The sequence below is a fragment of the Zosterops lateralis genome, assembly GCF_965231275.1.
Source record: "Zosterops lateralis genome assembly, chromosome: 13".
NCBI lineage: Eukaryota > Metazoa > Chordata > Aves > Passeriformes > Zosteropidae > Zosterops > Zosterops lateralis.
Window position 1 is genome coordinate 291237 of NC_139773.1, and position 27737 is coordinate 318973.

General features: G+C 40.6%; 1 protein-coding gene across 3 annotated transcripts in view; it reads right to left on the bottom strand.

Annotated features, from left to right (window-relative positions):
- The window catches only part of TBC1D2B (TBC1 domain family member 2B), a gene marked incomplete at its 5' end in the record, with an annotated part of 31251 nt that extends 4734 nt beyond the window's left edge, over positions 1–26517 (bottom strand). For 2 of the 3 annotated variants that reach the window (XM_083871159.1, XM_083871158.1), the window contains 12 exons: positions 1644–1765; positions 2098–2283; positions 2925–3042; positions 4123–4617; positions 5588–5781; positions 6707–6817; positions 8095–8487; positions 9835–10061; positions 11013–11170; positions 14509–14674; positions 19418–19571; positions 26194–26517. In XM_083871159.1, the coding sequence (XP_083727285.1) occupies positions 1644–1765; positions 2098–2283; positions 2925–3042; positions 4123–4617; positions 5588–5781; positions 6707–6817; positions 8095–8487; positions 9835–10061; positions 11013–11170; positions 14509–14674; positions 19418–19571; positions 26194–26517 (2648 nt within the window). Of the gene's footprint in view, positions 1–1643; positions 1766–2097; positions 2284–2924; positions 3043–4122; positions 4618–5587; positions 5782–6706; positions 6818–8094; positions 8488–9834; positions 10062–11012; positions 11171–14508; positions 14675–19417; positions 19572–20454; positions 20889–26193 lie in introns of those variants that run through there. The other variant, XM_083871160.1, reaches the window with a different exon arrangement.
- Between the last annotated feature and the right edge of the window lie 1220 nt (positions 26518–27737).

Below are 27737 nucleotides of genomic sequence, written 5' to 3' on the forward strand. Positions count from 1 at the left end.
GAAAACTTCTGTGGACAGTTTATTTAATGGTAAGTTTGTAGTTTTGAGTGATCAAGGAATGATTTCCTGATATTTCCACACAGAACATATTCCAGCAGCTTCTCTACCTGTGCACAACATGCTATGGCTCTAAAAAACCCAGCTGTGACATCCTGTAACTAGAATATAATTGTGCATGTGTCAGTAGAGACCTTCCTCTTACTACAGAGTTTGAACTTAGAAACTCAGTGCAGAATGATTTTAACCCATTCAGAACATACATGAATTCTATACAAATAAGTATTTCTGAATTTTTCCTCTACAATGGGATCATTTTTTGTCCGTATCAAGAAAGACCCCATTCTAGGTCTTTTTGTACTGTTCAAATGTTGATGATGTAAAACTTGTACAAACATGGCAGAATAAGAAACCAGGCAGTTTGAATCCTGTCTTGCCACTCCTAGCAGGCAAATCCATATTTCCTAGGTGGCAGTGCACTGCTTCCACTCTTAAAACCTCAAATGGCAGAGACTTACAGATCAGCACAGAGCATATTTGTATTGCAAATATCTTTGATGCACTGAATTCTGCCCTCACTTGGACTTCTCATCTCCCAATAATCCCTAATTAGTTCATTTTGTTCAAATTCAGAAATTTTAGAACTCTTTAAAACAGGTTATTTCAGCACCAGAAAGTTTAGACAGGAGAATCAAGACATCATTTCCATAAGTGGAAAAGGAATGGAAAGCCATATCTTCACCTCTGATTAAATATCAAAATTTTGTTTGAATTAAGAATAAAAAAAATATTTTTTCTCTCTGCATCAATCCCAGCAATCCCTTTCAAGCACAAGATTATTCAGCTTTAATTTCTCTCCAGTCAAAACTGAAACACAAGAAGTAAAAATTACAAAGTGATAATAAAGCTCTTGTAGCAGGATTCAAAGTATAAGCCTAAATTTATGTGAAGTTTATTACATTAAAAATAAACATTTCAATATACAATTTTGCTCTAAATTGAAAATTAGTGAGCTTCAAAAGATGTGTAAAACATTTTCAGACATTAAATCAATCCCAATATGACTTTTCTTTTTAAGGTTAACCTGCTGCTCTCTACAGTCTAAAAACACTAGACCCTAATTTACAAACTCTAAGTCCTATGCAAGGACTGAAGACCAGAAAAGTATCTAATTTGTATTTATTCTCTGCCTCCAAGTATCTTAAAACCAGCTGGATCTGTGTGGCAGGAGCCTGTGCATTAACCACGCATAAGAGATCTAAGCTGCAAGGGACATGGCTCACATCTTTAATGCTTGAGTCAGGATGTATTTTTATTTATCATAAAAATTTTACTAACAAGCTATATCTGCAATGCAGAGGGACACTTCACCTATGGTTGAAATTCTGACATGTTGCTACCATGATACAACACCTAACACAAGGTAATCTCATTCACACGCAAAAATTATTATTTAAGTCTACGTCACTTCTGATTTGTCTCTGCCAGATAAAAGTGCTCATGACAAATCCTAGCAGTCAGTTGCATCTCTAGCTGGTTTATATCTGAATTAGGATCTAGATGAAAACAACACCAAAGCCACAAGACAGACACCGCCCAAGGCCCACTACAAGTCTTTCAGTGCCACCCCGTTGTGAGTTACCCACCTGGCATCAAGGATGGTGCGTGTGAAATAACGAAGGTACTTGAAAATAGACATCGAATCTTGCAGCTTTAAGATTTCCTCTTCTTTGTATTTAAACAGTGCCAGGGCAAATCGGAATATTACCTGATAAAAATATATACAACATTGTAAGTACAGAATTCACTGAGCCTCATTATCATCTTTATAAACTCCCAACAAGGGTTCCTCACGCACAGGCTGCGCTTGAGCCCTCCAATCACATCTCTCTCTCTCCCTTTCCCTGCCCCAGCCCCTATTTCTGAAAGCTGGAAAATGTTTTGAATGGTTATTTATGCACAGTTCCTCCCTTGTTTTGTTCCTACCAGTCATTTGAATTGGAGTTTTGCAAAACAACCCTCCTTTAATGCTGCACTCAGTAACACCACAGTACTTTGTTATCAGCTAACAAATGAACAAACTCAGTCCATTCAGTTCACCTTTGGTCCCTCATAGAGGAAGGAGTCCCAGATTTTGAAAAGGATGTCACTAACCACGCTGTCCACAAAAACCACAAGAAACCAGTTGAAAGTGATGAGAGTATAATCAACTTTATATTGTTCAAAATGAGCATGCAGTCGTGGAAGCTTCTCACTCAATAAATCCTTAAAAACTCGCTGATCAACCTAAAGAGATGACAAATAGGGTGTTATTGTTCCAATTTTCCAGCACACTATTCGATGCAAGGCTGTTAACAATCTGTAAGTGTAAGTTTTTCCAGAGGTAACCAGGAAACCCAGGACTGTCTAGCTCACACTTCCAAGCTAGATCCACCCAAAGCACACGCAGCTATCCCACTGCACAATGCTCTTGTCTGCTTCTCTAAACCCAGCCCCAGTCTCACAGGACTCCTCACACATAGGTGGAGTGTTTCTAGAACTGGCCACCAGTGCTGCACTGGTGCAGAAGCACAGGAGCAGAGAACATGCTGGGCAAACACTTGGCTGAAGGAGGAAGTCTGGACCAGAGCATCACCAGAAAGCAGGAAGCCCAGCACCACCATGCCCCCAAATGTGAGGAATGTTAATACAGCTCAGGGTTGTGAAGCTATCATTGGGAAGGGAGGTTAAGGACTGCTCCAAGCAGGACACTCAACAACTATCTCACTGTAGAGTCCTTGTCCAAACAAGGGTCCTAGTGCCCGGAACCCACCTTTGTCAACTCCACTCCCATCCCCTTTCAAAGGGGCCTATCATACAGTTGCAGAGGAAAGCTTTTGACTGGCTGCAGTGTACAGGACCAGGCTTTATCCCAGCAGAGCACATACCTGAGATCCCAGCAGTGTCTTAGTATAATAATCACGAGGCATGAAAACTTCCACTATTGTTACTAGACACCAAAAAGCATCTTCCTGTTCCAAGTACAGAAGTGCAATTGCTACCAACCTGAAAACAGGGTTTATTTGGAGGAGGAGATTATTATAGCATCACAAACTATGTTAAGAACCATTACAGTAAAGTATGTTTTTCTGTTCAGTAGAGATAAATGTATTAACAGCAGAGCACTGAACAGCAAAACTTACTGAAGTTTAAGATGGGGCAAAGCCATGCCTTCTCAGACACACCAAGTATTTCTATTCAGCTAAATAAGAAAACAGAAGAAGACAAAAACTTGCTCTAAGAATTTCTCAAAGTGTTGATGTTGCCAATTTTAAGAGCTCTCTAAACACAGAGTCTAGTTTAGAAAGAAGGTGTTTATTCTAAGGGTGTTAGGTGGAGGTTTCCACACTACTACTACTGCTACCACCACCGCCTCACCACCTCTACATAACTCACTGCTTCTATTCTACTACTTCTTCGGTGCTATTTCAAATGACAGAGCTGCTCTAAGTTCAAAAGCCTATTCTAGTACACAAGTAGACATCTATAGTATTTTATCACGGGTATGAGACAGGATGTGTTAGACCAATACACCTGCTTCAAGTAGCACCTTCTTTTACTACAGATCTCCAAGTAGCAAAGCTATTTTGGCAAAGGCCAACTGCAAATGAATCAGAATTTTTCTTGGCATTAACACAAGAATCCCCTTTAAATTCTGCAATTCTGATTGAAGACATCAGTAGAAAATGCTGAAATTTGTTGCCTTAACAATACAAAAAAAGCTTTCATTTTTTTCTGCTTGTTTTAAAAGAAGAAAAAACCTAACAAATTCATGCACAAAAAAGCAACACAATGCCCTACAAATGACATGAAGTCAATGTAAAACTACATTTAAGTAGCTCATTTCTTATGAGTTAATTCCAGTTCCAGTTTTGATGCCAAGTTGATTTTACAAAATTTATTTTCCAGGTCAACTGCTTTTTTCACTGGTTTAAAAAAATGTGATAGTTATTTGTTTATTATAAATTATGAGCATACAACCCATAAGACAAACTGTTCTCTGAAGCCATGTTGCTATACATATGATTTGAAAGGCTTGCTAAGCGTTTACTGCATGGTTATTACCCAAGATTAGCTATATCTGACCTGTTGAGCCCTTGGCAATATCCTATATCAGGATTTCTCCAGGAAAATGCTAGCAGCACATTTCGCAACTTCTGGATCCCTTCAGATGTTGGCGAGGAGTAATGCTTGTTGTTTGGCAAAGTCCTCAAGAGATCCAACTCAATCTGTTTAGATGCGGGATTTGGTTTTTCCAGAGCTTTTTGAAGCAAGGTTTGGAAGTAGCCAGGAACAGTGCTGTCCTTGAACTTTTTAACATGGAGACTGACACACCACTTCCACATCTTGGAACGGTGTTCATGCGGAATTCCAGACCGAATTAGGTTCTTCAGTTCCACACAGCGCATCATCTCTCTATTCATTGTGCTTGCAAGATAGTTTTCCCATTTCACTCCTGTGGATATCTCTCGATTTTCACTGAGTGAAAGTGATCTTAAATCCAAAGCTCGTGATTTTGCCACTAGTTTCTCCTCCTCATCATCTTCTGGGACAGTCTGAAAACCATATATATCATATTCACTGAAAAGGAGAGGAAGAAAAAAGGTTTAAAAAATATATTCAGTAGCCCTGAAGCTCTTAAGTTTCCATCATAAAGTTACTTCAAAGCCACTCTCCATAGCTCTCAAGTTCTTCTTATTAAACATTTTTCTGAAGTATATTCTTTATTTAACAATTACTTATACAATTCCAAATACAAAAGACTTGGTGTCCATGTTCCTATTACTACACAAATTAAGCAATTTATTTAACAACATGGACAAGTTGGAATGTACCCATCTCTTCAGCAGCTCACCTTCAGAAACTGTAGGGCAATACCTCCGTCTCTAAGTTTGATATTGTATCACAATGAATGAATAAATGTGTCAGTGAAACTTCCCAGTGTGACCACTCCAGAGTCTCCCTGGCAGCCACATAACCAATAGAGACTGTCACTGCCAGGGTCAAAGTCCCCTGACGGTCCCTGCTCAACTCCTGCACACCCCACACTCACAGCCAGGCCAGGTTTCCTCACAGCTTCCACCCCAGGCTTCCCTTGGCAGAGTCTCAATCTCCATAAAACACTTTATTCAAGGCACAGAAACACAGAAACAGCAGGTTCCACAAAGAGCCCTCACCAAAGGAATCTCAGGGCTTTTATCCCCTCAAGTCCACACCTTCCAAAGCCTAGCTCCTCGCTCTTCCCCCTGAGCCCTTGATGTGCCTCCCAGTGTCCCTCACCTGGCTGGTGCCACCTGCCCTTTGCCATGTAAAGAATGGGCAGTTTATGAGATGAGAACACCCAGAGCTCAATCTGCATCTCAACCTGCACCAGATGTATTCCCCAACACAATGTATTTATACAGCTAAACAGATTCCATGACTATTCCCTCATTAACAAAGGAAAATACAATAAATAATCCAAACCTGCGAATATATTCTCACTGTCTGTTTTCCACTGTTATAACAGAGCCCACTGGCCAAGACATTTAATTTAATAGGACCAAACTACCTGACCAGGTGGGGTTTGAAAAATGCTTGTTCTGGTTGTTCATTAGGTTCTGCTTTCAAGGCATCTTCCAGTAACTGTGTGATGACCTCACGAGCAGGACTTTGATCCTCAGAACAAACAGGAGTTTTCATTTCTTGAAGCAAGATCAAGTATTTGCTTTCAATCTGGCAGAGTTTGGCTTCTAAGCTGGTATACTGCAGAAAACAATATATAAATGTTCAGACACTTACTTTGTACTGCTCCTTTTAAAGTCTGACTCAATGCTCTTCTATTGGTTTGTACATTTGTACAGTTTATGTTAACAGCCAGTTTAACTTTCCCATTTTTGAACACCAGGAAACATAAGGCAGCATAGTAGAGCAGATGTTTTCCATCACATGTATTTTTGCATATGGAAAATCTGAGCAAACCTTAATTATCACTGTATTGTATGAAATACCTTAAAAGAACAAAATTTTTGCAGTGTAGCAGCTTTAGTCTGTGCATGTTGGAACAAGAACAACTTAAGTGGCATATGAGCTAGGTAATAGCACGTAAGAATCGTAAACAAATCTCTGTGCCAAAAATACATTATTTAAGCCTGGCCGCTGAGTACATGGCTTCCAAAAAACCAAAAGCAAAGCCTACCAAACCACAGCAACAGGTATCTAACCTTAGTTACAGATAAGTGCATTTTCCCAAACCGCAAACACTGGAAATCTTTACTATTTACCTGCAACATCTCTACACTCAAATTCACTCAGACAGAAATTACATTCATCATACCATAATCATTCTTTGTGCTCAGGAGAAAGCTCTACTCAATGACTTATTAAATCCTTATACATCCTATCACTAACCCTTAAAAATAGTCATTACAGCCTTAATTCTCAGGAAACAATATTTTCAGACATGTACATGCCTTTGTTCGTAAGTTATCAAAATGTTCCACCAGGTCACACAATTTTAAAAGCAATTACTTCTTTCAAGAATCCATTCAGAAAGATTGCTCTGTAAGGACTGAGGGCATTTTTTAAAGCTATCATATTTAATACATTTAAATTGTTCCATTTCCTGGGTAGATTTACAACTATAGTATGGAAAACTGCTTTAGACATTGCCAAGTGAGAACATGCTGACCTTTGCCTGCCATTCTCTCTCTCTTGCTTCTGCATTTCTTCGTAGAGCAGAAAGTTCCAAAATCTCCTTATTTAAAAATTTATTCTGGGTCTTATAACCCTGAAGATTGTCCTGTTGATAAAAAAAACCCAAAAAACGAAGTGGATTAAGCATGTCAGACGAAGACCACCTTAGAGCATAGAAACAGCAGCTACTAATAGGACTTAAAAATATCAGGCTCAAATCAAATATTGTTTTTGGACTTCATGTAAATGAAACACACATGCCAAATATGAGCACAGGGTGGTGCTGTACCTACCTGCATCCCTCCCAGTGCTCCACTGCCTGCAGAAAGCAGCCTGCTGCTGTCAGACAGGCAGGGAGAACAGGCATGTGCAGGCTGAGCCCACCCCAGAGGCCACAGGAACACAAAAAGGAGGGATGAATGCCCCTGGGTTTTCACTATCCTCACAGCCCTCATTAAAAGTACAAGTTTCCCACCTGCCTCCACACAGAAAGACAAATCCTTAGCAATGAGCTTCCCTGCCTAATCCACTCTGATCCTGGCTACAGACACTGCCTCTGAGAGCTGAGCCTGTGGGATGAGACTGGTGTCCTCCCAGCAGCCACAGGACCCTCACACTCCCCAGCATCTACAAGCTTTGTCTGCTTTCTGCCAAGACCACTGACTTCCAGTTTCAACTTTATTTTTCAAAACTTACTAGGCTCTCATATAAGAAAGAAAATTATGTATGTTTATGCATATTATAAGTGACTTACTTACATTCCAAATTCTTTGGGATGTTAATCAATTTGAAATACAACATTTACCCAAAGGCAAGAAAGCCTACTTAGAGCAAAGTGGATAACTTCAGTAACTCCATTAAGAACTTGTGACACATTCAGAGACATATGTTAGACAATAAAAATAAAGCATTAGAAGAAGCTGTAGCAGCTTTAGTAAAACAGGTTCTTATACTCCTCCCTCTTTTTTTTGTCTCCTCAGCGCTTCCCTTTGCTTTTCCACATGCTCTTTGTTGCCTCACTTTTGATATTTAAAATCAAAAAAACAAAGCAAGCTTTCTGTTTATTTTCCTCCATGCTTGTATTTTCCTCTTACCCTTAATCACTCCTGTTCCTTAAATTATTTTTCACATCCCATCTGCTCCACGACAATGATTAATTTACTCAAAGTATAGGACCCTGTACTAGAGATGGCCCAAAGCAAGTTAGTTCTGGTTAGATTGTCACATATCAGCTCAAAGTGGAGGTTTCAAGCTGAGAAAGCCTCTGTTGATGAGTGTAGTGGGGAACTGCTGTAGTGATCTCAAACAGTACAGCAGACTAAAAAGTACTTTTACAGGGACAAGAGATTCCTCTATGCATCAAGACACAGACAGTGCTCTTACTTTTAGTCTATCCAGTTCCTGCAGTTCCTTATTAGTACAGGTGGCCGTGGGGGAATTTATTGTTCCACTTTGAGAGGATGTGCTGCCCTCACATTCGCTGAGTTGACGAGAGAGTTTCATGATGACTTCATCTTTAGCTTGAATAGTTTCCATCAACATTCCCAGCCGTTCATTGAGTTCTCCAACTTTACACTTCAGATTTTTGACTTCCTGCTGGAGACTATCTTTTTCCAGATTTAACTTTTCAAGCTGATTGTTGAGGCCTAAAATCTGGTCATCTTTTTGGTGCAACAGCTCTAACATATCTTTGGGAACCCCCTCACAAAGGCGGCTTGCAAAGTATTTATCATATTGGGAAGATCGGACTGTTTGCTGCAGAAGTCGAACAAGTTCCTGAGAATTAAAAAAACAACAGCAAAAAAACCACAATGAAATTTTAAGTTTCTAAATTTTATAGCTTAGAAATCTTACATCAAGCAAAATAAAGTTTTTGGAATGGATTGAGACCTCATGCTGGTGTTTTAAAGAAAAAAGGGAACACTTTATGACATGATTTCTAGCAGGCTAACACCTTACAATGACTGGCCTACACAAATGGCTTCAGTGTCCTTCACTGAGCTAAGAATTGTGCCTGAAATGGCTACAACAGGATAAGGAATGGAGTGGACAGCTGAGGCCCAGCGGTTACTTGGAAGCTGAAAAAAGCCCTGCTTACAAGCAGCCATGTTGTAGGATGAACAGAAAGAGGCTTAAGCTCAAAAAGTTAACAAGAAAATGTTACAGAATGGAAAAAGCAAAGAGCTCTCTTCTCTAACGGATGCAGAGATAATAAAAAGAGGTAAAAAACCAATGCTGCTTTGCCAAAAATGAAGTCTTTGAAAGGCTGTTTAGAAAATCTTGCCACCTTAGAAATGACTACCTAAGACACTGTTTTTCTTTTGCTTCTTATTAAAACAGAAGCAGCTGTGGATGCACTGTTGCACTAGACAAATGAGATTTCTCACAGAAGCAGGCTTAGAAGCTCAAATATACTCCTAAGAGAGGTAACACCTAAAATGAGTACAAATACAAGGCTCAGACTTCTTCTTTGGTTTCCCTTTGATTGCCTCACACAAAGGAAAATACAAATAGCAGAAGTAGCAACTCCAATAAGATCTAAAACATTGTTCTTTTTAAAATGAGTAGAAGTTCTTTCAGATAAAACCTAGCTATTGAATAAATTGGAGTTATGAGGGTACATAAGCATGACCACCCTGTGACTGCAGTCTATATATACACATTATGGTTAGGCCTATCTCACAAAACCCCTCCTGAGGAGAGAAAGAAGCCAGGTCTATTTCCCACCCACTAGCACTAGCACTGAAAGAATCATAAGACAAAGAGAATCTGAAAGGAGAAGTTCCTCAGATATTTTATGTACATATAGAAAAAGAAGCTATGGCTATCAGCCAGGATCCTGGCAGATACCGATCAAGTTAACTTCAAAGAATAAAGAAGACAGATAAACCAACTCAATGAACAGTGTGCAAATGGAAGTTTTATTCAGGGATCTTATCTTCAACAGATGTAAAAGATGGTCTTTCTTGTTTCAAGACTTTTTGTACACAAAGGTTTGTTTAGAACCATCCTTTTATAACAACCAATCAGCTCTTAATGCAATGAGATGGCCAGAAAGGTTAAACTCATAATCACCTGCCAGACCCATTTGTTTTTGTGCAGTTTGCCTGAAGGTTTAATTACCTTTTGGCTCAAAAGATCTTTCTTTAGCTTCTCCAACTCTTCCTGCTGGCTTTGATACTTCAGCTGCAGTTCAGAGACCAGTCTATTCCCATTGCCAGAACACCACTCTGTTGGGGAAGAGTCGCTGCTGTTGCGGTTTTTGCTTGATCCAATCATATCTTTTAACGGGCGCCTTGCTTTGTGTGGAATGCGGCCAAAATCAAATGGAAAAGCTGAACTAGTCAGTCCTGCATAAAACAATTTCTTCTAGTTCAGTTCACTTAGCAAAAAGGCATTTCAAAGCATTCAGATTTCTTTAAAAAATATATTCATTAACATTAGACTTTGAGCAGCTTCCAAACCACCCAATACAATAGCATTAAACATGCCTCATTTTCCAAATTGCTTTCTTTGGGGGGAACAAAAAACCTCAAAACCTTCTCCCCTTCCAGGTAAAAGACTTGGCTCATAAATTAACACTTTCATTTAAAGCATGAAGAGAATTTAACAATTCAATACGGAAAATAAAAAGTATCCTTAACTATGGCAAAGTAAACTTTGCTTCAAATAATCAGAGCAAAACCATCTCTGATATCACAGCCTACTGCTCTTGTAAGAGGATTCAATGTAAGGTCTCACCTCCACGTACAGATGTTTTCTAACACATTAAATCACTTGGACATCACCTAAAGTGCTCTTAAAGAGACGTAAAAATATCTTGACAAGGTTATTCCAGACACCAGTCAAATCAGAGAACTAGTTAAAATATACAGATGAGCTACTGCTTCATGTCCATCCCTGCTTCTGCCCCATTTCAGAAGCAAGCCAATGTAATGGGTACATACACAGAGTCTAAAGGTAATTCTGCTTCAGTGAGTGACACTCAAGTGAGTAATTACGAACATCAGCATTTCCCTTCGCCTTGTTACTTTGCAACTCACAAACGAACCAGTTAGCAAGCTCAGGAAACCAGAAACAGTGGATAACAAGGCTTTGTCTTTATTCTCTTGCATTTGAACGGCAGGGGACGCCAAACACATCATAAGGAATTGATCTTTTTTAAAAATAGTTACAGAACTGTGGATGTAGTTTGTGAAGAAAAAGATATGCTTCCACTCATTTCCTAGAGACAGACATAACACAGCACTCTATGCTAAACAAGGTAAGGCACATGATCTCCTTCCTTCCTCAATCTCTACCTTTATTTCCTTCTGCCAGATGTTTCCTTTTTTCTTCCAGAGCCATTGAATCCTCCAAGTCTTTTGGGGTTGGATCCAGGAGTTCCCACTCCTCAGTGGTATAAAATACACTCTTGCGATTTTCGTTACTTCCTTTTCTTAAGGAGGACATGGAATTTCTGTGAAAAAGACAGCAGGAAAAAGTGACAAATATTTCTCCATTCTGCATTCTTTTTATAAGGGGCTTCTCACAGTTCAAACAGTGCAAACTAAAAATAAGCTAAAAACACAGACAAAACCAATACAAAATAAAAGCTCAAAGAAAATAAGGCATACGCTACCAAATAGCATTTGCAACCAACAGTGCAACATTCTAAGAACAGAAGAACTATTTTGCTTTAATGCCATGGTCTTTTGCATCCCCCTGTTTTAGCCCTGTTTTTGCAGTGGGCAAGTACAAAACAAACTTCGGATTTACAAGCAGCATCTCTTTATTGATCAGTTGTAGTTTAGAATTTTAGGGTAACTGTCAAGCATTAAACTGAACAGCATGCAGTCAAAACACAAGTATGTTATAGTTCCATATTGGGGATTAATGGAAAACTTGGGATCATCCAAGAGACCTGCTGCAGCTGAAATGCTGATGACAAGACTCCTTTGCAGCTTTTCTCTTCTACGGTGGAACAGGGCCAACTATCTGCAAGAACACTTTAGGGGCATCCTCTGAATTCCAGCCAGATAATTCTACAGGAAAACAACACATTTCCCAGCAGGATGAGATTACCTCACCCAGCTCCCCCACAACCATCACGGATGTCCACTCTTATGCCCAAAAGTATTAACATAGCTCAGTATTGTTCAACTTTGTTCAACTACACAAAGACATTCCAAATCAACTCATATGAACCAGTTTAATATTTTAAGTGTAAAACTGGAAATATATTTAGTATCTCAGCATTTTCCACAGAGTCTGTGCAAGCTCACAAAGATGCTTTCACTCAGTCATCACCATTCTCTCTTCAAAACTTAAGCACAAAATAGCACAACTTCTACAATCTCATGATATTTACAGTTTAAAAATAATTGTAATGGTTATTATTAAACTATTTCAGCAATCAATTTACAAGCTTGGCAAAGACTCATTTATGCTACAGATTTAATTTTCTTCCAGAAAGAATCACAACTCCTGTTGGGGGCAAGAAGCCTAATTTCTTTGATTAGAGGTTCCACACAAATTAAGTAGATCAAACTGGGTGATGATGGATATATTTCCTGATGATGGATTGGGCACTCAATACCTGTGAGTCACTTCCTGACTGTCTCAAGAAGTGTCCCCTGGCATCTCTACATCTCTCCTCCAAATGGTGGCTGATCTCTTACCAGGCAACTCCAAACTGCCTGTTCTGCAGTCTCTCAGCCTCAAAGTTTAAAAGCTTGAACACCATCTTCTAAAGCTTGAAAAAACCATAAAGAATAAATCAAGTGACTTCTAGAAAAGCTTTTTTAAAGAACCGCTGTTAGGCCCATGAAAAATCATAGCTGATGCTGAGTTTTGTAAATCTTTCGCACAGGTTTGTTCAGGGCACTCAAGCAGCACCCCTTAATTGCTTTCTATTACATTAAAATAAGATTAAAGATTAAATAGATAAATTTGAAAACAGTATTTATTTTCCTAAGTACAATCTGACAACCTACGCAAGAGCCAATCATATGGCCTAATGAGTCTCTATTTTTAAATGTTTGAGGTTCAAGTATTATTTTACGGTTATATAACTGGAGGTTACTATAATTCAGTATGTTTCCAGATTTATATTTTGCATAAATAAGTAGCGGAGAGTATGAAAATGGAAAAAAAAAATCCAGCCTAAATGTGTATATATATCAAATATTAGTTGAAAGTATGTTTTTAAAAGTAGACAAGCATACTTCAACTTTAATTACTGTAAATATATACACTGCTTAACTCCAAGATATATTTTTCTTCCCCCCCCCTTACAGCTCAACTGCTACCTAGAATGCAAATACAGCTATTACAGCAATATATTCTCTGTCAGACACACTGTAAATGTGTTCAGGAGGAAGGACAAGGCTTTGACTGAGACATCTACACACCTTAATTAAAATTAATAAATATAAAACAAAAATGTGCTTGCAGCAAGAGAGGAAATTCCCCGTAGTTTTAGACACACTTTGACCCATCCTGTAACACTGGGGCTGTAACTAATCACGAATCCATGAAGACAGTGGATAGGGCACGCTATTGGATGTCAGAGACAGGAATGCAACATAACACCCCAAATTTCATGTGTAACAGGGCCCTGACACTGAATCCTCTCCCCCTCATGCAGATCAGAGGTCTGTGTGCTCAATCCCCCTTGGCTGACCCAGCTGCCCCCCGGCCAACCAGCCAATAGCTGCTCACACCCCAGCGGCCTGGGCCTGCTCGCCAACACTGCTCGAGTGATCTAAGGTACTTATAGAACTAGTTATGTTTCAGTTATAAAATCTGGATTAATTATAACCATGAGGCCTTCAGGTCAGCTGTTGGCCACCACAATACGCAGTCCCAAATGGCACAGAACTGCTATGGAAGGGAGGAAAACAATCAACCACGACCCTAGGAAAGAAACCAAAACCACAGCCAGAAAAAAGAGTCAAACCCAACATCATCTGGTATGCTCTCAGATCTCTGTGTTAAACCAGACAGATTTAAAAGAGATCTGTTTACCTTGGCACTGTGATGAAAATGAACATTTTCCTCCCAGCTCAAGAGGGACGTGGTCTGGTTAACCGAAGCTACAGTTCTACTTTGTGAACTACTCTGTACTAGCACTGTGACATGCTTTAAGCAGAAGTGGAAAATCCATCTATGTGGGCAAAGCAAAGCACAAAATTCTTTGGAAAGAAACCCAACAGGAGAGCTGAAAACCGATGGGACTGCTTTCCTTAAAGTAATTAATACTAAAGAGTAAATTCATTATGAGTGAGGGGTTTTGATATTGTTCAGAAGGTGTCTGCCACATTTTCTCTCAGGAATTCAAACTACATCCACTTCAAATCTGTGCCCTGTGCTTTCATTTCTTTTAAAAAGAAAACAAAAAGTAAGGATTTATATTGGTTTGATTTTCATCACTAAAAATAGTTCCGATGCATTGAGTACTATGACTACTACAATGCTGGGAATTGGCAGCTCCATGAAAAAGCAGCAGTGGCTAAGAATACAACTCAGCCTCAACAACTGCTGGGGGGGTTCAGAGAGCAAAGCCATCACTGAAGAGCTGTACAAGACTTAAGTCACCCTTTCAGATATCAGTGATGCTACACAATAATGTTCCCTTAGAACTTCAAACAGTAAATAAAGAAACAGTTCATTTGAAGAGATACAATACTACAAACAAATCCACCCCACCACCTCCCATCGTTCTAAGCTCCACCAACCACACATCAATGTAGGAAATTGTCTTGGCCAGCAACTACCAATCTCATGGTAACTCTTTCTTCCAGGTTCCCAACTTACTTGATCTCAGTACTCCATTGTTTAAGTGAGAAATTGATGGCACTTGCTTGGACTGGTGCAGGCTGGGAAGCTGCTTGTTCTCCCACCTGGTCTGTAGGAGCAGTCTCAACAGCTAGAATATTTCTAGCTCTCTCTGCTGAAGCATTTTGACTTAGGATACTCAAATCTATATTAAAAGAAAAAAAAAAAAAAGGGGAAAAAAAAAGAGAGAGAAAAAAAGCAAGCATAAACTTCAACAAGTAAAAAAATAGTGGCTAAGTAAATTAATATACTGCTAAGTCTGCTATTGACATTGTTCAGGTTTTACTTTAAATTACAACATAACTTTATAAAAAGTTCAGTTCAAATGAACCTTAAAAATAGAAAACTTCTGAGAGAGATCTCAGCCACATACTTTTGATAAGACAGGACCTGTGTGATCCTCACAAAGCATTATTTAATGAGTGATTTACAAATTAGCCAATCAGAACTAAATCCAGAACAGTGTCACAAAAATGCTGACCCAGCTTTCAGGGTGTGCTTCATCCTGTAAGTTATTCATTCTAAAAGTATCCTAAAAGCGTGACACTACTGCCACAAGTCAGTGAGCTTTACAGATCTGAGGCAGTCTTGTGCCAGTCCAGGCTGGGCACTGCCAGAGCCAAGAATGCTGGCACAGCTCTGCAGGATATTGGACATCTCCTGCACCAGTGAGGATTCCTGAATGCAGCGCCTCCTCAGCCCATCCCAGCCAACTCTGCTGTGCTGGAAGAAGTGGGGGCCCCATGGCCAGGCCATGCAGAGCTGCAGCACAGTCCTGCACACCCCAGCAAACCCTACAGGCTGCAAACAACTCCACAGGAACCAGACCAGCCCTGAGCCACAGCTCACAACAGCCAGAGGAGCCAGGCTGACCAACCAGCCACTCAGCCAGGGCTCCAACACACCACCTTGGTAAAATACAGACTGCACAACGTGCAGTGGCTGTGCTACCTCAGTGTTTCCATTAGTCCAGAGAGCTGCCTTCTCCCTTCAGCAGGGAGAGGGAGTAAAAAATCCAGAATACAGAACATACTATGAATAGCAAAACCATTAGAGAGAAGCATAAAGGAGTTTACAGCCTTCTACAAACCCTCTGAAAAGGCAAGTTAAACAAACCCAAATGCAATTTTCAGATCCTTGTTGATATAATTCACAAAGTACTAAAGTGGATTAAAGATTTTTTGACAACACTCTCAGATTTGATTCAACATTTATATTAGAAAGTAACATATTGGTGGGCTCTGACTTAAATAAAACCCTAGGAAATTACGATGTCCTCTTATCACTGGCGAGTCTTTCAGCCTTTGCTCTAATAATTGCATGGTACCATCAGCAAGACCATCTTTAGGCAAATCGTATCCTCCAGTTACTCACCAGAGAGTTGCTTTTATCAAGTATCAAAAATTAGAAGTAGAAAGAACATTCTGTAATAAAGAATATGAAATATTAAAGATCACTGACACTAGAAAACCCTCAAATGCTTGAAAAACAGTATCTGACACAGAAATGTATCATGTCACGTTTCAAACAGAGGTACAAGTTACACTGCCTTGATTTTTATGAACAGATGCTTCAGGGCGTTATCAGCCAAAGGGAATTCCAAGTTCTTTTGTACTGTGGCTGTTCGGACTGAGCACAGTTCAGCTAAAATAGCTTAGGTAAAACCAAACATGGGATCATATTTACTGTCTAATGAACAGGAAAAATAATAAGTAGGTTTTAACTACAAAACAATAATTAAAAACAAAACCAAACCTAACCAACCCACCCCCCCCCTCCCCCCGCCCCGCCCTGGAAAACCCAAACATCACAAAAGAAAAAAACCAAACCAACCCACAACACACAGACCAAACACTTTTGGATACTCAAAGCCGGGGTGGAATACTAATGTTCTGCTTTTACACTTACAGCTTGTTTAATCTTCTGTCTGATTCTGCAAAGTCCTTTTAGAGGATGGCCCAGGTGAAGGAACTGCTCAAAAGCTGAATTCCCAACAAATGCATTTCACCTCACAGACATGCCAATTGTCTGAATGCGGCACACTGAGGTTGCTCACTGGAATAATCCCCTGCCCACACCAGCCAGGAGCTTGGTTAGAGGCATGGACTGCACACCACACACAGCACAACAAATGAGTGTGGTTGCTCATGCAATCTCCAAGTGAAAAATAGAAATCTGGTTTTGGTACTTATTTCAAAGCACAACAATCTTACAAATGCATGGCATTGCATGTCTTATTAATGCAAATTAAGAACTGAAAATATAGAAACTACATTAACATTCAATCAATTTCAAGAAAAAAATAATAATCCTACATCCTACGAAGAATTAATTTACTTGACTTCCATGATAGTAAGGCACCTCCATTACAAATCCTACAGTGTAATTTTTGTTAATATTAACTTTCCCATGTCCCACTCAAAAAAATACTTTGAAGTATTTTTCAGTGCATTGAATGTTCTTAAAAACCTTTCAAGGCTGATCCACAAAGCAGTATCTAGCTCCACGTGTGCCCCAGTTAGTGCAGATTTCTGAACTGGGAAGGGAGACGGCAGGGGATGACAGACAGGCAAGACTGCAGTAAGCAGTTCAAAGTGTGGACTGAAGAGACACTACTTCCCCATTTAAAACATTAGTGATAGCATCTGTACTAAAGCACTAGCAAAATAAACCAATTTCTGTGGTCTGGTATAAAGCACATCACTGCACGCACATTCACTTCTTCAAAAAAAAAGAAGAGAAAAAAAAGCTACAAGGCACATATCTTTGTCATCAACATGAAACAAGAGCCTTACAGAATCCCGTAACTCTAGAAAAAAACTCTTCAAGTACTTGATTAAAGAGAAGGAAAAAGCATCAATCATTCTAGCTATTTGCATTTTCCCCAAAAGGAATCCCTACGCAAATACTTCAGTTGATGGTAAAAGTCATCACTGTGATTTGTCTTAGGAAATGAGATACTCTAGATGCAGCTCCAAATTCTACATAACGCAATTTAACCGCAGGCTGCCCCTGAAAGGGATGGGCCTACTCAGTCCATGCATATTATGTTGACATTCCTTGTGCTGGATATAACAACAATAGTAATTTAATTTACTTTTTAAAAAAATCACATTAAGAAGTTCAGCTGGCTCATCCAGAAAGCCCCCAATGACTTAAAGAAAAGTACCAGATCAGTGATGAAATGACTGGATGTGATGCAAAACATAAGAAAACAGCATCTGCACATGCTGCAGTGACAGAGGTTCATTTCACATTGTACCAAGCTCCAAGGGAAGCAGCACAAGCAAGAACACATTCTGTGGCCAAGTTACATATTAGAGTAGATGTGATCCAACACTCTGCTGCCAAGGCAGCAGGCCTGTCTGCTGCTTTACTCTTGCTTTCCTGTACTTAGTCACTGTGCCTTGTTCCCTCCAGTCCACCAGCTGTGCAATCACCTGATTGCACATTGAACATATTCCACTCATCAATCTAGCAGAAATGAAAAAAAAAAGTCTCCTTTCTGGCTAACATTTGAACTCAACCTACTCAGCACATGGTCAGTTAAACACAACAGAAAAAGGGAGCCTGTGCAGCAGAGAACAAGAGGCTGAAGGCCAAAGCCTGTTCCCTTTTGCAACACTTAGATTTTTGCCACCAATACATGTGCTCTGGAGCATATGGCTTGACAAGCTGCTACCCAGACTGGCTGCTGCTAAAAAAAGGGCTTCAAACCATCCCACTTGGCATTCCCAGTAATTCTCTTGGGCTAATCCTGCCACTCACTTGTCCCTACAGTAAACCACTTCTGGAAACTACACTGGCCAAAAAACTGATCTTCAGAAGAGGCTGATTGCTGCTGCCTGCAGACTCTGCACTAGCACTTGGCAGGGTTAGCCCTGTTCCACCTCAAGGGAAGAGTAGGGCTCTGCTTTCAGCAGGGGCTGCCTGCAGTGGCTGAAAGCTGCAGCTGAACCCCCCAGGAAACACATGTAAGTCCAACTGTGTTGAGCAAGCAGCCACAAGCAGCACATCCTCTCAAAGGAGAGCAGCCAATTGGGTTAGAGGACAACACTGCAACGGGACCTGAACTTCAGCAGAAGACAAGGTGTGACAAACAACAGCTTGATACTGCTGGGTTTACAGCAGGAGCAAAGCGACATCAACTGAATGTGACATCTGTTGATGACCAGTCTGACCTCAAGACTCTGCTTAAACCCAGGAGAGCCTTACTAACGCCTAACTTTGCACAGAACTGAATTTTACTCAGTCTTATTTATGGACAACAGAAATCAGCAAAAAATCCTTTTCTGTAGGGACTGAGGAATAAAACAATTCACAAGTGCCTGTGTAATGTAGTAAAAAACGCAGCATAACTCTATAATGCACAGACACTTTTATAACTCTGACACTACTGCAGAGTTACATTTTCCTTGCCTAAAGGTATTTCAGAGACTGAATTTCACGTATGTAATATTTGTGCAGACTGTCTTCCAGTTTTGAAAGGCATTCTTATCAGTCAGATAGATCCACCACACCATATCTTTTCAGGAACAAAGTATGGTCATTCAGAACACAAACTATACCTGTTCCCATTAAAAACTAGAATTTACATCTCAGGATATTTCCTATACTAACTTTAAGATATTGCAACCATTAAAAGACAACTTCTAAAAATCTGTTTTTCAAGAAATCAACAGATTTTGTAAAGGATATGAAATCACATATAAAATTACATTTATGTTAAATAATTGCAGCATATACATAGTTTACCTAGAGTTACTTGATAAACAGATGTGCAAAAGCTCTCTTAAGACTGTTCTCTACCCCAGTGCAACACCTTATATTGACGAACTGACACTGAAGAGAGCCATGCCTTCTGTTCTCACTCAAGTTTCCAACATACCAGGGTTGTCTTTGGCAACAAGACCTTTGGAAAAGTCACTGGGTGTGGGGGATGTCCGGCTGTCCCGTTTTGCTGCGTCGAGGTTGTTGCAGTATTCCCACCTCTTCTGCTGCAGCTCCTGAAGCCAGTAGGTCATGTCCTGCCGAGTCGCAGCCTGCAGGACACGGAGCAGAGCACTGGTGAGATCTCTGCACACCCTTGGTACATGAACACAGCAACTCCAAGTGCAATAATAAACTCAACACAGATAATCAGCAGATAACCAAGGTATCATCACTCAAAATCAGTGTGATTTAAAAGAAATAACCACAATGCACAAGGTGCACCTTGTGCTCACATGTACATCCATGATCCTCATGCCAGAATTTTTCATTGGAAGTAGTCTCACGCATTCCTTTTCCTCAGTTTTACACTCAAACTTTAGAAAATGCAGCAGCATTTTATATTTTACACAAAAAGCACTGTTTGAACATATAACTACAAATCTATATTATGGGAAAAATTGCACACGCGTTCAGGAAGATTCCCATTTTCTTTTAACTCGCTTTCTTGCCAGCAGAAGCCAATAAATGAATAATGCATTGCAATGCCTCATACTTTAATGACTAAATCTTCATACTGTTCCTGATGATCCCTTGAGCTAACTAGCTTCTATAGAAAAATAGTATTTAAAACAAGAAAAAAAACCCCAAAATTCAACATTAATGCCTAACCTACAAGACCATACTCAAAAATGGGAATGGCAGTAAGTCAGGAAGAATTCAAACACACCTTGAATCAGAACTCTTAGTCAATTCAAAGCAAGTTAAATGACAATATATAAACACCAAGAGGAGACAAGTGAAGGTATCTGACACTGCAGGTGCTCCCATGGATGAGTTATTGTTATTTCAACATACATCCTCAGGACAAGCACCTGACCTGGTAACACGGACTGTTCAGTAACAAAAAGTTAACACTGATGAGAAGACACTCCTCTAACTTCTTTGGGCTGTTAGCATATGGAGTGCTTATCTTTTAGCCAGCCTTTCTCCTACCTTCTCCTGAAGTGCATGATTGCATTGTCAGTGGAAAAGATGAGTATGTTTATTCTTTAAAGACAACCCAATTTCAAACAGTTTTCTGTTCTGTTCATCACAACTTAAGAGGGCACCTGCGCAAGCAAAGCTGCAAAAGAATGGAAATCAACAACACATATTTCCTTAAAAAAACATACAGTAAGTGCTGCATAAAGCACAGTAATGGCACAGAATTGTCTTCATTTTTCACAAGAGCACACTTCTGGTCTAGTAAAACTGAAGATATATTGGCCATTATATTTTGGCCCCAACAGCAGCTAATGACAAGACAAAGCACAAACAGCACAGCAAACAAAAACTGATGCTTCCCCAGAGTGCTCCCTCTGGCTCAGCAATTTAGAATCTCAGTTTAGCAATGAGAGAGATGGGTTTTTATTTTACGTTTTGGCTCTTTGTACCCCTGCGAGCTTTAACATCCATGACACCCTAGAGCAAATTGCTCCAAAGTATCACTCAAGGAGATTAAGCAGAAAACCTCAGTTATTCCTGGAGCTGCTGCTCCAGCTCCTTTCAGTACATTATGCACATGGTATGATACAAGATATATAAATCAAATAAACATTCATAAATCAAGCAGTGAAACTAACAAGTGATACATGAGGACACTGCAGAGTCAGTTGGTAAGAAAGATATGTAATCAAGATAATTCTAATCTGAAATGGAAATCAGCTTCGTATATTCTTTCTTGCTTACTCACAGGAAACCAGAGAAAACCATTTCCCTCATGAAAAAAATACATAGGGTAAAGAATAGTTTAGAAGGTCAAAGAACTGGACTCTGGGAAATGCCAATCCCCACAACCACCTCCGGCAGTTTGGGAATGACCACCACAGGAGCAGGTTTTTAAGTCTACAGACTACAGTCACTGCTTGCCAGAAGTAAACATCTCCCCTTCTATCCAAGCACTAAAGTATTTCCTTTGGAGCTTTAGCCAGTGGCAAGTCTTCGCTTCTGGGAAATTTAAGAGCTTATACTTCCTTTAGAGACACTTGCACACAGGCCATGTAAAGCAATATTTTACTGTGCTCCAGCAGAAAACCACCAAGAATTCAAAGAACTTCCACTAACACAGGATGCAGTACTCACGTGGCTCTCTTTGCTACCACAACACAGCTAATGAGACAATCCACCTGCAGTCAATCTAAGTTATACCTATAATTAACTTCTCTCCATGACTTCTTGAACTTAATGAACCTCTCTCACAGTTTGTCCCGTTACCATCTCGCCAGTCACCTTCAAAGAACAGTGAACCAATTTTATTGGAGTTGCTCCTTGCTGCTTTTCAATTCCCAGCTGTACGTGTTCTCTACTGGTCTGCACAGATGCCTTCAGCTCCCAGGCAATGCTGTTGTTACACACAGGGCCAGACAGCAGTGCTCATCCTTCAGCACAAAGTGGCAAGGCAAAGCAGCACAAGGTTCTCAAGCCCCTGCCTTAAGTAATTTCCCCAGGAATTACTCAGTGCCTCCCTGCCTGTTACCTTGCCTTCCTCTCCTCCCACATACAGCCCTCCTCTTCTGGAGTCATCCTCTCCCTTTTAGTTTTGTTTAAACAAAATTAATTGTTGAAGCTGTTGTTTGAAATAAATTGTTTTAAAAAACCAAACCAAAATAAAACCAAGAACCACACATAGACAATTTAAGTCTTCCTCTTCCCCTAATCATAAAGAGCACAAACTTGGAAACATTTTTTAAAATTCACTTAATCTATCAAAGAAAGGAACACTTCCATGCTTGCCCATTTCTCATTACTTTTCCAAGTATTTGGCTACTGCCCACCAAGAGAGCCAAAACATTTAATTAGGAAGAGCAGCAATCAATCTCGCAAAAAAACCGTTATGGCTACTTAAGTATTGCTAAGATGCTTTCTTACTGCAGTGCCATGCAGTCAGATTTTAATGGATGCATTTCTGAGAGAAGAAAGGCTACCATGAATGCCACCCGAACTAGTGAGGAATAAAGAATTACTGTAAGTGTACTGCTGTGAATTTACAGCCACAGTAGGAGTAAAAGACGCTTTTAAGTGAAGAGCTATACAGCACCATGTAGTTTTCAACCCAAACAATGGAAAATTACTATAATTTAATTATAAATATTCCCATATATTCTCCCACTAATAATGACATAGAACTGTCACCTTCTGATGCAGACATGACACAAACAGAGAATGACTTGGGGAAAACATCCATGCACTGCCATCCTATATCTGGACCCACTGGTGGAACACGTATGCCAACTTTAAACTCTTTAAAGGAAGAGTCCAAAGAAATGCAACAAGCAGACCTCACATTTTGAGAAATCTCATGAAAATTCTTGCTACATTTCTGAACACAGACAAACTCTCCCTCAAGCTACTTTGTAAAAAGGGAACATCACCAGAAAGTTTGCATTTCTTAAGATTTACTACTCCTCTATGCTCAAACACCAAATCTGGAGCCAGATGGCTTCTTCTGGAGGGCAGCCCAACTTTTAATTAAAGCACTGCAACCACTACCCAGCAAAGTTTAAAGCAAAAAGCATCAGCTCAGACAACAAACCACCCTCAGCGCTGAGCCCTCTCCTATGCTGTGTTAGGCCCTGTGGCAAAACTGTTCAAGTTGAACATCACTGATCACTGCTGTGTCCTTTGAGATAACTGATAAATTACAGCACCCACTCCTAAGCCACTCTCAGTTCAGCAAGTTTGGTGTCCAATATTTTCAAGCATCAGGGCCCTGAAATCCGCAGTGTCGGGAATACTTACACTTGGCCAATAGGCCAGATTTTTTTTTTTTCTTTTGCAACTCTGTGCAATTTCTGTTCTCCTCCCAATTCACCACTGTTCACAGAGAAGTTACCTACACATAAGTGACCAGGTACACAGTCCAACATCACTGGCCAGAGCTCCTTTGTTTCTGAAGCAGGCAAAATGTAGCACTACGAGATACTACTTTAAAAATAAATGAGAAATGACTCCTTCATTCATTTATATAGATACATAATGTTAATTATTTCCCCCCTTAATGCAAGGGCTTGCAGTGCAAATACAGCCAAATGTTCATTTGACTGTAATAGCAGCATTCTGAGTTACAGCATGTATTTGCAGGATCAATATTTGCATGCCTTTCCATGAAAATATTCTCAAACATAATTTATCCATAATTCATACAGTACACAATTTTCTGTGCTCCTTTACCTAAAGGGATGGTATCTTTTATGTATATTTAAATGGAAAATATTTTTACATACACTTAGCTTCTTCTGCTCTATTGTACCTGTTGGAAATGTACAGAAAAACCACAATCACACAAGTGGCAGGTTGATTATCTACAGCTCTAAAATATGAACATTTTGCTTTATTTGCTGTAAAGGCTGCAGTATATTTTTTCCAAAATTCTTATCTGAGAAACAAAGCTAGAGTACATAATAGAGTTCTCAGCTACCATTACCTGATGAAAGGCTGAGCAATCCAGATGATGGAATCATTACACTAAAAAGAAATTGAGGCATTATAAGAATAGTGCATTCCTCAATACCATCATGATTTCAATCCAGAATTCCAGTAGTTAATTTTTTATTGCTCTTCTCAGTCTGTAACACTGAATGGGAAAGGCGAGATCACAAGATGTGGAAATTTTGAACTAGTAGAAAAATGAGGAAAACAAAGCATGTGAGTTACAGGCTGAGGAATACATGCTCTGTGTGTAATGTTTTCTTGATAGACTAAATCATATTTGTTTTTAACAGGGGCTGGATCAGAGGGGGAGTGGTTGGGTTGTTTGGGTTTTTTTAATTTACCATCTTGAATTAATTTGCAATTCTTCATATACCTAAGTTAGCTGAAGGATGCTTTCAAAAGCCTTAAAGAACTATCATGTTGGACAGAAGAAAATTAATTTCAGCTGCAAAAATCTTATTCCTTGGTGAATAGCATGGCCACAAAACACCAGTTGGTCCTTCAATATCCCGTAAGAATTTCATTAACTCCTTCCTTACTATATAAACACCTACAACATAACAGCATTTCTGTGGACAATCACTTGGCTGCTTTAGGGCATCACAACACAAAATTATCTTTTTCTGCTAATTGCAGAAATTAATCTGACTTTCTTAACTGGTACCTTTTCTCAATCTCCATAAAGGAAACATGTAGAAAGTTCCAATCTATGCAGGTTCTTTCCTAGAGATCACCGGAAAAAAAATGAACACATAAAATACAGGCAGAGTAGTAACATCACAGACCAATAGATACCAATAAAAATATGAAAAAGAAACCTCCCATGTCTTACATTTGTGTATCAGTGTTGAATATGATTTGTGTCTTCACAACTCCAGAAGACACCCAAGGCTGCAGCCAAAGTACTGTCTGACAATTTATTACACAAGTGGCAAATAGCATTCCACACTACAATCCTAATCACAAATTCTGTGTTTCTCAATAAAAGCCCTCCTATTCAAAAAGCACCCTCAACACAAAATTTTTCCAAAGATTTCCATGTAAAATCACAAATCACTAGATGCTAATTAAAACAAACAAAACATCCTCTAATTATTGAAACCAAAGTTTAAACCAAGTCTGCAGTTTTGAAGTCCATAACACTTGGCCTATAAGGGCAGATTCATTGAAAGCAGTAAAATCTTTTACAGCTATACAAAGGTAGTTTTTATATGTGATTGCATGCAACTGATTACACTGCCTTTACCTAAGCAAATGTCATTAAAATTATTATTGTATTAGTTTTCTAGGTAAATATATTTTTTTTATTCTCTAGTAAAGCACGTTAACAAGTCTGTTTTTTGACATTTATACCCATCAAAACTGAATGCTGAAGAGCTTGATACAATCATGCTCCACAGTCCCAGCAGGTATTAAGACTCTCCAAATCTCCCCCGTTAAGTGTGTAAGAGGTAATTTCCAGTATTCGATAGGAAGTTCTGCTGTTTAATACTTAACGGATTATGCTCTAATACTAAGAAAGTTGCTCGGAAAGTACATGGTTCACGTGAAAAGTTACATTCTATACAGAAGAATGTTCCTTGAAGGACACAAATCTGCCTTAACAGAACTCAAAAATAATGGATACTCGGAATAATTTATTTCTTCTTAACTAAGTCAATATGATTGTTCCCTGATTGTTTGGGTTTCTTCCCCTAGGCACGACAATAGAGGAAAGATATGTTAAATAATACCTCTCGTCCTGCGAAAATCTGAGTCCTTAAACCGACAATGCGATAAGCAGCCTCTGCTACTATGAGGAAACAATTCTCCCTCCTCCTCTTCCTTCCTCCCAAAGCAGCCCAGACGCAGAATCCTGCCACGCATTATCTTTTCAAAAAAAACACCCCAAAACTGAAACACGACAACTCTCTCCAAACTTCCAAAACCCCAACCCAGATTTCTTCGGAAATCTTTTTTCTGTCCAGACGATTCCAAAGAACCCACCCAACCCGTGCTCAGAAGCATTTCCTTCCCTTCAGAGGAGCACTGTAAACACGAAAACGTAAAGGAGAGAGACGCAACTAACAAACAGCTGGGGCCAGCCCGGTACTGCCGATCTCCGCGGCGTTTGCGAAGCAGCCCCTTCCTTCCCACACAAGCCCGCACGGACGCGGCGGAGGAGCCCCGGGGCCGGGCCAGTACCGCGGGCGAAGGGCACGGACGCACCGGCGATGGGCCCCGGACAGGAGCGGGAACGGGTCCCGCCTGCCCCGGGCCTACCTTGAGAACGGTGACGGCGCCGCCGGGGCTGTGCACCTCGAAGGCGGCGGGCTCGTCCCCCGCGGCGGCCGCGCCGGCCTCGGGCTGGTGGTAGCTGAAGCAGGCGGAGGCGATGTCCAAGTGCCCGAGGGGCACCGGCTCCTGCGGCCCCTTGAAGTAATAGAGGTAGCAGCGGCGGGGGTCGAACACGAACCAGCGGCTGCGGAAGCCGCGCAAGGGCCCCTTGCCCGACAGCTTCTGCAGGTACCCGCAGAGCTTGGGGGTGCCGGGGCCGGGCTGCTCCCCGGCCGGACCCTCCTCCCCCTCCGAGCCCGCCGCCGGCATCGCCGAGCCCGCCGCGGACGCAACCCCGCGTAGGGAGCGAGGCTGGCTCAGCCCACGCCCGCCGCCTCTCGGGACTTGTAGTGCGGGCCGCCCCGCCGGCCTGGGCAACGCCGGGACCGCGCCTGCCCCGCCCCGGCCGAGCGCGGCCCCAGAGCGCGGCTCCGCTGCCGCTCCCGGGCCCCGGACCCTGGCGCGGGCCTGCCCCAGGAAATCGGCCGTGCTGACGTGGGATGGCGCTGCCTCGCTCCGCACGGACCGTCCTGTGCTCTCATGCTCCCGGGCTTCAGCACTTTTCTGACCCAATCAAGTACAGTTTTCCAAATCATACCTTGGCCTATGGTCAAATTAAAACTCTTCTAGTCCCGTGTCGTCTCCCATTCCCAACCCTATCCCTGCCCGGCATCGCAGCAGCAGCTGAAGGAGTGGGAAAAATGTATGGAAAATGCAAGGCGCATCAGTGGATAGGAAGCTGTATTTTACAGGGATTAGGCTCGTGAATGACTACAGACCAAACTCTTTTTCTTTCACTGAAACGTCTAGCACGTTTTGGGCTCTAGGGAACTTCGTGGTGTTAAAATAGGAAACCTGCTTGTGAAGACACCAAGCCACTACGGGAGGTACACATAACTTCGTTTCTTCGTGTGTTTGGAACGCAGTATATGCGTGTTTCCTTTAAATATGCCTAATGCTCTGGTGCTAATACAGAAGACAGTCTGATGTGGCATGTTCATTCAAAAATGGGAAGAGGCTGTTTAATGACATACAGCCTTTCATTCTCACCCTTAAATACAGCAAGGAAGGTTTGCTGTCAAAATAGTTGTTGAAGCTGATATGTGCTATGGTGTTTTTCTTAGTACAATACTATTTATGAAATAGCATCTGACTGAATTTCGACAGTTTGGAAGTTCCAGTTACCCAGAAATCCTAAATTCTCCAGAGCTTCTCACTCTGTCCTAATTTCTAAATGCCTTGATGAATTTCTCATTTAAAAGTAACTGTCTCATCAGCCAGAAAATATTTTCATTCTATGGTAAAGCATATAAAGGATATAAAGCACTTGAATATTTGGTATGGTTTTCCATGGGTTCTACTTGGATCTTGACACAAGGAACTGCAGCATTCCTCAAGTCCTCCCCTATGACTGTAACCTCTCGACAAGAAAAGTGCCAAGTGAGGAGATAACCAGTATTCTGCTAGCAGGAAAGCATGAATGATTCGTT